This window comes from Atractosteus spatula, chromosome 10, assembly GCF_055471065.1.
Source record: "Atractosteus spatula isolate fAtrSpa1 chromosome 10, fAtrSpa1.hap1, whole genome shotgun sequence".
Taxonomy (NCBI): Eukaryota; Metazoa; Chordata; class Actinopteri; order Semionotiformes; family Lepisosteidae; genus Atractosteus; species Atractosteus spatula.
Genome location: NC_142715.1, coordinates 1908411 through 1919559, shown reverse-complemented (window position 1 = coordinate 1919559; position 11149 = coordinate 1908411). Strand labels below are relative to the sequence as shown.

Here is an 11149-nt window from a genome sequence, read left to right as displayed (position 1 = left end):
TCTTTTGCAGCTGACATTTCACTGTTTTAAACGAACAAGAAATTAGATTGCTCATAAATCACTTATTCTATATAAACACAGCATAATTGCCCTCCGAAAATCCTCTTTTTCTTGTTCGTTTTAGAGACCTTGATCGAAACTGATTTTAGATGTCAGAAAGGATTTATTTTCTCTGTATTTCCTACATTGCTTTGTCGAGATTTTAACTTTATATCTAGGCTCAGATTTCAACTATAAATCGTACAGTAATTAATAGCAGTAAATACTGATGTTTATACATAAAAAAGTCATGCCTTGGAGTATAGACCCCCAAAGGAATGCCATAGACTCAAACTGCAAAATAAACACATACAGAAAGAAAGTATTTGTATTGTAATTGCAAATCCTGGTACTGTATGAGTGATTGGTATGACTTTCCTCATTACAAATCTCTTATTAGAATTTAAATTTCTCTGTAACTCCAGGACAGAACAGAGAAAATGTAACTGCCTTAAGGAGTTTACGATTATGAAAAATAGAAGGATAAGCATGATACGTATGTCTTCTGTCATTTTCTAAGTCATGTTACTGAGCACCAAATCTTATTGAGAATATGAATCCATTTAAGGTTTATACCATTAAAGTAACGGTTTATTCCATGCTGAAAATGTTTGTACCAGACTTTTTTGAGGCCTGTTTAATTGTGTCTGAAGTCTGATGTTGTAAATTTTATTGTTAAAAAGATCCATGAAAATGTCACTACTAAAGTTAGCTGGTACTGTTGGTATTGTAAGTGGCAAGTAGAGCTCATATTTTAGATTTTGTGTAGTTGCTAGCGTTGAACTGTGTGTTGGATGCACATGAATTGAAGGAATGGGCAAACATAGCTGATGCGGATCCACAGAGCCAGCATATTAAGATGTTTATAATTAGAGGCAATTTGTTTAAATAACTAGGTATGGATACTGATGTGCAAGAGAGGTGGAAAGGCTGTTTCCTTAAGCCAGCACTATAAAATGTTTTATTCTCAGTGAGATGCTGCCATTTCATAGTGGGTTTCTAACACTGTGTATAGTTCCATCCACACAGTGCCTTTACTTCCATCCATTTCTAATCTCTTTATCCAGTACAGAGGATTTGGAGCCTATCCCAGTAAGCGACGGACACAAGGCAGAATACACCCTGGACATAGCGCCAGTCCATCACAGGACAGACAGACACAAACACACACACACCAGGGCCAGTTTAAATCTAACCTCAGAACCTTTCTTTTCAGAAGACTTAGTGTCTGTATCTGCTTCATTTTCTAATTTTGGTAGCACCTCTAACTGCTTGTCTTTCTTATATGCATTTACTTTGTAATCTGTGGTCCTTTTATCTGTTTTTACATCTACTGTATTGCTTTGAGATGCCACCTTTAATTGTGATATATCAAATAAAGTTTTTTATTATTGTTATAGGGAAACATGATCAGATTTTCCCTGGTTCAGAAAAAAAGATCTAAAGTATACTAGTTTGTCACTCTTCTCATTCCCTTTGCTAAATGACTTTTCATACTAATCTGATCAATCTAACTGCCAACATCTGTGCTTTCTCTATCCTGCTAGATTTGCAATTATTCTGAAAATTTTCATCTTGAAATAACTCATTTCTAAATACCTTTTTCACTGTTAACATCTTGCAGCAACTCTGCGACAAAATATACACTCTGACAGTTCATCCTGCTACCAACATTAAATAAAACCAATCTTAAGATTTCTATATTTATGTCTTTATTTAGTGGTTTCATTAGTGACAAAGGCTAAACTTTCTTGGAAAAATGTATTTTATGTGTTGAGGAAAAAACTGACTTGCTTTAACAAAATATGTTTACAAATCCTTTCACCTGGCATTTTCGTAGTTAGAAATTATGGAACGCTCTGTTAAAAGCAAGGGAGTTTTTATGTCTGTTGCAGTTCTTTTGCAACATGAATATAATTATATCGTTATTAATTTCTTGAGATACGCGATTCCATATTATATTCCCTTTTAATCAAATTCTAAAAGTATGCTTGTTGACTCCGGTATCGCGTTAGTTAAAGACTTTGATGCTTACAATGTTTAGGGAGAAATGGAAAACTGGTGTGTATGTTTTCTTTAAAGTACCGAGACCAGCCATATACTGTATGTTTAAGTTCCAAAATTAATATCGTTTATGGACTTCACACGCGTTGCAGTATGCTCCTATTCTTTTTATGCTCAAGCACTAAGTAAAAGGAGATGCTTCATATTGCTTGACTAATTTTAAAAACTAAGTTAGAAATGCAGACGCTCCCTCGGTGCGCTGCTCTGGTGCGCCGGCTCTTACACAGTGTCTGTCTGCCGTAAGCGTTACAATATACATACCCAACACTGCTTGTACCCATCTGTCATGCAAATAAAACACCTTGAATTGAATTGAGGGGAGAGGGGGGGAATATTAAAGCCAATACTGGCTCAATACCCTCGATGGGCTTTGACGTGCTAATGCGTTGGTTTAACAGTCCGGGTGTGGCAGGCTTCCAATGTCAACTCGACTCGATTGGAAGACAATGAACGTATTTTGTGATATTTAGAAATATAAATTTGTTTGGTGCGAGTGAGGTTTTATTTAATCTCTGACCAAGGGAAACGTTTCATTTTTTCAAAGAAATGTTTGTTAAAAAATAAAGTCATAGTTCTATGGGATTCAATCACAGACCATGTGACATGGGAGTCAGGAAACTAACACACAGCGCCAACGGATTTAATAACGCAATAAAAACGCTATAAAATAATGTGACTAGGCACAGAAAAAGTTTACAGCACAGTACAATAATAAATGCTGACCATGACTTTAGAAGCATAAATTACCTTACACTCAATTTAAACACAAGCTGTCTTTCTGTATGAACCTCTAAGCTGGTTCATACAGAAAATGTAGAAATGCATTAGCCAGATTATGATTAAGAAACACATAATTAAACACGCGTTTGCGATTTAAATCAGAACACGATTTAAATCAATATAAATGTTTATATTGTAACGCATACTGTCCAGCCTCCATTTCTCTATAAAAATTTACTCTGTTGCACACACACACACTAGAAGCAGGAACCGCTGTCAGAAGGGAAGATATATTCAAAATATCGCAAATATCGATCATGTTGCGATATTTTGAAATATAAAAGTCAATTGATTGTCCATAATATCGCTATTCTATTTTTTCGAAGAAATGTTTGTTAAAAGAAAAGTCCAGCATCAGCTGGATTCAAACATACAACCTGCCAGTTGGTAGTCACGCACCTAGACCAGTAGGCTACAAGACAGCTCGCATAATCAGGCAGGCGAAACAGCCCTACACAGCCCTGCCGCAGTACACGGATATAATCATACCGTTATTAAATTCTTGAGATACGCGATTCCATATTATATTCCCTTTTAATCAAATTCTAAAAGTATGCTTGTTGACTCCGATATCACGTTAGTTAAAGACTTCGAAGCTTAAAATGTTTAGGGAGAAATGGAATACTGGTGTGTATTTTTTTCTTTAAAGTACCAAGACCAGCTATATACTGTATGTTTATGTTCCAAAATTAATATCGTTTATGACCTTCAGATGCGTTATGCTCCTCTTCTTTTTATGCTCAGCTACTAAAATTTCCCTTTAGTGGTAAAATTCCATATAAATATTCAAAACTAAGCGGATTGAAATGTGCACAGTAAAGACATTGAATGATTAAATCTTTTCACTACCAACCAATGCACCACGAGTGCCCCTGTCGGTCATTTTGGCCAGCCAATCACTTACCGCGGTGCCCTACGGTGCCCTGCGGGTTGGTTACTGCACCGCGGGTTTTTACCGCTCATTTTGAATGGCTGCATCTGTACAAAATGTTTCATTAAGGACAATCACATAGGGCTTGATTTTGTAAAATGCAAGTATTTATTTCCTTTCTTGGAACCACTTGTTTTTCGAGAAATTCAAACAATTTGTGAAATATGAGATAGAAATCTTGCTTATCGGTGCAAGAAAACGACAGCATTTTTTTTCTTTAACCAAAAACCTGCATAGGGAGATGTAGAACAAAAATCCGCTTGAGACGTTTTCGTTGGGGAGGAGGGTTGTGAAAGGTCAAAAAAATGAATCTGTTCCGTTACGAACGGCGAGGGTCGCAGGTGATTCACTCCTCTTCACTAGGTGGCGCTAGGAGGTGCAGTGAAGTTTATATCCGGCTGAAGAAACTCCTCTTTCTCAGCTCCGCTTCTCGATTGTCTTGAAGCCGCAGCCGCGCTAACGAATGACGTCATCATACTGCGCGACACTGCGTGTATTTCACCCACGTGTGGGTGAGTAAATCATTTTCTTTAGATAAAGAAAGTTGTTGTTTTTCTTTAAAATGACTTCAGGTTCTGAATACGTAACGTCTCGTCGGCTGTGTTTATGCTTGAACAGAGTACAGCCCTGACAACAGAGTCTGTGAGGAATAAAAATAAAGAAGCTGTTTTGTTTAAACTTCGCAAGTCAGTCTTTGTTTCTGACCGACTCTGAAGAAGGATGGCGGAATGCTTGTTAAATCTGCAAACCCAGCTTGACTCTTTCATGCAGGTTTTGCTCAAATCGATCGTGTTTGAAGTTTCAGAAGTTTTCCGAAACAGGATTTCTGACTCTGAGGACGAGTTTCAAGACAAACTCCGCAGCGTCTCCCAGATCCTGGTGAGACGGGCCGTGCTTAAAATCACACAGTGTGTGGAGGACAGTGTCGGGAGTGAAATGGCGCAGCTGAAGAAGGAAAACGAGAGCCTGAAGGTGAGATTGCAGCTGTGGGACAAGGAGTCGGGAGCAGGAGGAGATACGGAACAGACAGATCGTGTTGGACACACGCTTCCCTGTGAAGTCACTGCAGAAATAAAAGAAGAAATTGACACGGAACTGCAGCTCTCAGGTCAGTGTGGTGACTTGTATGAAGTCAGAGTGTGTGTGTGTTAAAAACCAGTGTATGTAACTAACTCAATGGTGAGATTTTTTAAACAACAAACTTTATTTTAAAGAAAACATCTCACAGTAGTAAACATTCTCATTATCAGTACGCGTTCTAACAGACTATCAAACTGTCATCAAATAAAAAAACTTTCCGAAAGAGGTGAGAGTATAGTGGAGAGATGCAGAGTGAAGTGGGAAAGACGTGTGATGTAGCAACGGGATTCTTTAGTGGAAACTGAACTGTTTTGTCCGGTTACGGTGCTGAAAACACTTCGTTCAGATTCAACAATTGTTTCACTCAATCAATTTGTAATCCAACGTCATTAGGAAACACCATTTATAAATATTGTATTCACGTTGTATCGGTCTAGATTTTTTATGTATACAAATGATTGTGTAAATAAAAATTATTTTGATTGGTTTAGATATTACCGTCCTCCAGGGTCTGTGTCTGTATTAACTCCTCTGGAATATTAATCCAGTGTGTATGTATTAACCCCTCTCTCTCTAGGTACAGAGTTAATATACTGGAGTGTCCAGTCAGTGTGTCTGTATTAACCCCTGTCTCTCTCAGTGCAGTGTTAATGTGCTGGAGTGTCCAGGCAGTCTGTCTGTATTCACACCTCTCTCTCATTGCAGTGTTAATGCATTGTAGTGTCCAGTCAGTGTGTATGTGTTAACCTGCCTCTCTCTGTGCAGTGTTAATGTACTGTAGTGTCCAGTCAGCATGTCTGTATTAACCCCTTTCAGTGCAGTGCTAATATGCTGCAGTGTCCAGTCAGTATGCATTTATTAACACCTCTCTTAGTACAGTGATGATGTACTGTTATGTCCAGTCAGTGTCTGTATTTACCCACCTGTCTCAGTGTAGTGTTAATGTACTGTAGTGTGCAGTCAGTCTGTCTGTTAACCCACCTCTCTCTCAGTGCATTGTTAATGTGTTGTAGTGTCCAGTCAGTGTCTGTATTTACCCACCTGTCTCAGTGTAGTGTTGATGTGCTGTAGTGTTTAGTCAGTCAGTGTGTCTGTTAACCCCTCTCTCAGTGCAGTGTACATGTACTGTAGTGTCCAGTCAGTGTCTGTATTTACCCACCTGTCTCAGTGTAGTGTTAATGTGCTGTAGTGTCCAATCAGTATGTATCTATTAACCCCTCTCTCTCTCAGTGCAGTGTTAATGTACTGTAGTGTCCAGTCAGTGTCTGTATTTACCCCCCTCTGTCAGTGCAGTGTTAATATGCTGTTATTTCCAGTTTCTGCGTGTCTGTATACAGCCCTCTCTCTCAGTGTAGTGTTAATGTACTGTAGTGTCCAGTCAATGTCTGTATTAACCACCCTCTCTCTCAGTGCAGTGGTAATGTAAATGTAATGTAATTGTGATATTATTACAGTAGACTTACTTTTTACACGGTAGGTTTCTAACAAAGCTAAATCAGAACACCCCTTTATACCCACTTATTCCGCTATGTTTAAACAACCCAAATTGATTGTGAGTGTATTAGTACACGTGTGTAGTTTAAAGCTTTTAAGATCACAATGATCTCAGCTTTCACTACTATGCTGATGATACTCAAATATACATCCATACCAAACCTGATGCTGATGTGGCTGTCTCTATTCTATTTAGTTGCATCTCTGATATAAAATCTTGGATGACTCAAATTGTCCTTCATCTTAATTGTGACAAGACTGAAGTCATGCTTATTGGCACCACTCATCAACTTTGTAAAACCAATTCTGTAACTATCCGTCGATTGTCTTATACTTGAGCTTCAGTCTATATTGGAAAAACTTGGGGATGATATTTGACGTTCGACCCACATGTGCAGCATGTCGTCAAAACATCTTTCATTCACTTCAGAAATATTGCTTGACTATGCCCTATGTTATCACTAACTGTGGCTGAAAAGTGTTATCTAATCTTGAATCGACTACTGTAATGCTATACTCTCTGGGGTTTCTAAATCCACATTGAACAAACTCCAATATGTCCAAAATTCGGCAGCCAGAATCCTGACAAGGTCTAGTGCAAGTAGTCACATTACTCCTATCCTGGATTCCTTGCACTGGCTTCCTGTCAAGTTTCGTGTTGACTTAACAATCCTCCTGCTCACCTATAAGGCTCTCCATGGCTTGGCACCTCAGTACCTGTCTGAGTTATCACCCTACTCCCCACCTCACAACCTTCGCTCTTCTAATTGTGTTAAACTATTTGTCCCCCCAGTCCGTCTACACTCTATGGGTGACAGGGCCTTCTCCTGTTTTGCCCCAAGCTCTGGAACTTTCTCCACAAGGATATCAGAGAGTCACCTTCTCTAAACTCCTTCAAGTCCAGACTCAAAACCTTGTCCTTCAGAAGAGCCTTTATTTAACTGTTCTTTACCCCTCTGCTCCTACTGTAATTAGTACCACCATCTACTGTCTCGTCTAACTGTGTATTCTCATCGTGCTTATATTGTGTATTTTTTGTTGTTGGCCTTCTGTAAAGTGCTTTGAGAAGCCACCTATAAAGGTGCTATATAAAATAAAGTTTATTATTATAATATAGGTCTTGTCTTCTTGTCCTGTGTTTACAGGCTCAGATGCCAGTGCTCTCTCTGACTATGGCAAACGGGCTCCTCTTGAACAGCAGCACAGTGAGGAGGAGTGGGGCTTCAGTCTGATGCTCACTGCCGCAGAAGGGAAAGAGACACTCAGTGAGCAGCACACAGAGAGCAAACGGATTGTCAAGGATCTGGACTCTGTGCCCATGATGAAGACAGAACCTGAGAGTGAGACACCTGGGCTCTTAGTATGTGATGATTTTACAGAGAAGATTAATAATCTGGACACAAACAATATTACACAACGTTGTAATGAACTGGGCTGTGTTTCTGTACAAGAGCACAGTGAAGATCTGGATATTTTAAATCTTACAGAGCAGGACATGGAGCCCAAGTTGATTGACGCTGCAGAGCAGCAGACTGATGTACCTGGTGAAGAGAACAGTACTGAGTCACAGCACACTGAGAAGAGTCAGTACAGGGAGGAGCAACAGCAGCTCCTACAGGGCTTGATAATAATTAGGCCTTGTTCTGTTCAAGTGGAGAGACTGTCATTGCAGAGTCTCAAACAATCATATGATACCTTAGTATCTGATGGCTTTACACACAGGTTTAATAATCTGGTTACTGAGAAAATCGTTGAAAGTTTTAACGAACTGGAGAGTATGTCTGTTATTGGGCAAAGAGAGGAACAACTGAATGAACTGGATGGTTTTAGTTTCAGAGAGCTGGAGAAGGAGCCCCAGATGATTCACACTGCTGAGCAGCACACTGAAGGACACGGTGGAGAAAACACAGCTAAGTTTCAGCACACAGAGCAAGGCCATTCCATGGAGCATTTGCAGAATAAGAGACCCCAGCACGATCAGGGGATGAGGAAGAATCACTCAAGGCCTTGCTCAGATGGAGTGGACAAACTGATATTATGGCACAGGGAGAAGCAGCGTTTCTGTCAGTCTAGCATTTCAAAGCCCTATCAGCACCTTCACACAGGAGAGAGACCTTTCAGCTGCAGTCAGTGTGGAAAGAGTTTTAGTCACTCGCACCACTTAAAACGACATCAGCGCATTCACACAGGAGAGAGACCATTCAGCTGCAGTCAGTGTGGGAAGAGTTTTAGTCAGTCAAGTAGCTTAATAACCCACCAGCACATTCACACAGGAGAGAGAGCGTTCAACTGCTGTCATTGTGGAAAGAGTTTTAGTCTGAAAAGCCACTTACAATCACACCAGCGCATTCACACAGGAGAGAGACCATTCAGCTGCAGTCAGTGTGGGAAGAGTTTTAGTGAGTCAAGTAACTTAATAAAGCACCAGCGCATTCACACAGGAGAGAGACCATTCAGCTGCAGTCAGTGTGGGAAGAGTTTTAGTCGGTCAAATACCTTAATAACACACCAGCTCATTCACACAGGAGAGAGACCGTTCATCTGCAGTCAGTGTGGAAAGGGTTTTAGTCTGAAAAGCCACTTACAGTCACACCAGCGCATCCACACAGGAGAGAGACCATTCAGCTGCAATCAGTGTGGGAAGAGTTTTAGTCAGTTAAGTAACTTAATAACCCACCAGCGCATCCACACAGGAGAGAGACCATTCAGCTGCAATCAGTGTGGGAAGAGTTTTAGTCAGTCAAGTAGCTTAATATCCCACCGGCGCATTCACACAGGAGAGAGAGCATTCAGTTGCAGTCAGTGTGGGAAGAGTTTTAGTCGGTCAAGTAGCTTAATAGCTCACCAGCGCATTCACACAGGAGAGAGACTGTTCAGCTACAGTTAGTGTGGGAAGAGTTTTATCCAGTCAGGTAACTTAAAAACACACCAGTTTAGTCACCAGGTCAGTCACCAGTCAAGTCAACTAAAATGTCTTTTAGTTCAAGTAGGTAGATGCGTCAGCATGTGACATCCATAGAAGGCTCCACAGCCGAAACGTTTATTTTCTCCTCTTTTCAGCATGGAACAAACCTTTACTTGTTCCCAAAATGTTGATTAGTCATAGTCACTTTGTGGTCACCCACTTTTGAGTTCCTCTGGTCAGTTACATTTTGACTATACTCTTATTTACAGTTGACTAAAACAGAAATAGTTCTTGTCACGGAGTTTAATTTATGTGGATAAGAGAGCATATATATCAAATACAAGAAATATGTATCCATTAAAGGGTAAATAATAATAATAATAAAGAATAAGATACTTAATGAATCTCTTTTAATAAGAAAATCTATTTTGGCACCGTTAGTAATAATTCCATTTTTTTTTTCAATGCAACTATTTTTTTTAAACAAGACAGGACAAGCAATATATACAGTGTCTTCAGAAAGTATTCACGCCCCATTGTTTATTTCTCGTTCTGCTGTGTTGCAAAGTCAAATTAAATCATTTTTAAATGGTTTTTTTTCCACTCCTGTAGAAGCAATTCTCTATAATGTTAAAATGAAATTAAGTATTTATAATTCTGAAGACATCTATTAAAAATAAAAATGGAGCCCCATGAGGCTCAGTGTATCTCAGAGGTCAGGATTGTGCTGCTCGGGGGACAATGGTCTGGGAAGAGTTCCGCAGGAAACACCAGCCTGGGGAGAGAGGAGTTTGGGACTGGAGGAGCAGGAACTGTCCAGTGTGTGAAGAGCCAGGGTGAAGTAGCTGGGAGGCAAGTCACTGTGGTCAGTACCTCAAGGTCTCCAGAGCAGGTTCAGCAGATTGTGGACAGTGTGCAGCTATGTCCACCAGGACCTCATGTTGTCCTCCCTGTGATTCCTGCACTGGGCCCATCATTTACAGAATAACATGTTACATCAGTGAAACAGCACCTGGAGCTCTTCAATGAGTCATTCTGGAGAAACACAATAGTGCTGTTCACCTGGGGGGATGAGCTGAGAGACACAGGCATGGAGCAGCATATTGAGAGAGGAGGGAAGAAGCTTCAGTGGCAAGTGGAGAAATGTGGAAACAGGTATCATGTTCTCAACAACAAGAACAGAGGTGTCCGCACTCAGGTCACTGAGCTGCTGAAGAAGATAGAGGACATGGTGGCAGGAAACTGTGCTAGATAATACAGCAGGGAGCTGGAGAAAAAAAAGAGTTGAGGAAGACAACCTGGAGAAAGAGACTGAGGAGCCAAGAACTCTTGTCAAGAAGAGGAACAGCAAACCTTTTCTGCCTCCAAGTAGTGAGTGAGACTGATACTGTGGTCATTGAGTCTGTCCTCTCTGGACAGCCAGGTCCGCTTGTCTCCCATTTCTGTGGCCAGGCAGTGGTCAGTGGCTTTGTGTTTCATCAGGGTCTGTAACTTCTTGTCTTTCCCTGGTCAGGTACTGTTTGCTATTGTCTTGTAATCTCTTGCAGCACTCCAGCCTGTGTTGTTTGTATGTGTTCCAGTGGGTAAAGCAGTGTTATAGTCAGCCTTGACTGTGATTTGGCTGACTCTAGTTTGTGATGTTCTAGCAGTGCTGTTCTGATGTTGTCTGGTGTGGGTGTGGCTCAGGGCACTGTGCTAAAGGACCAGCTGGCTGACATCTCTGGGCTCAGCTCCTGCATCAGTAACCTTCCCCATTTTGTGTTTTCAGTGTCTGGAGCTGAAGAGGCTGGTCTGAAGCCAGGACACAAGCACAATGAGGCCTGATCTGAGAGACACGGCTGTGTGGTTCTCAGAGA

The 11149-nt window shown here is 40.6% G+C and overlaps 1 protein-coding gene across 1 annotated transcript; it reads left to right on the top strand.

The window, feature by feature from the left end:
* The first annotated feature begins 4534 nt into the window (after positions 1-4534).
* Positions 4535-9275, top strand: LOC148824498 (uncharacterized). The gene is made up of 2 exons (XM_088926444.1): positions 4535-4922; positions 7534-9275. The coding sequence occupies exons 1-2, from the start codon at positions 4535-4537 to the stop codon at positions 9273-9275; spliced, it is 2130 nt and encodes a 709-aa protein (XP_088782570.1).
* Positions 9276-11149: the final 1874 nt, after the last annotated feature.

Coding starts and splice junctions, on each gene's coding strand:
- LOC148824498 (XM_088926444.1), top strand. CDS start 4,535: ATGGCGGAATGCTTGTTAAATCTGCAAACCCAGCTTGACTCTTTCATG. Junction 4,923..7,533: donor CACGGAACTGCAGCTCTCAG/GTCAGTGTGGTG, acceptor CTGTGTTTACAG/GCTCAGATGCCAGTGCTCTC.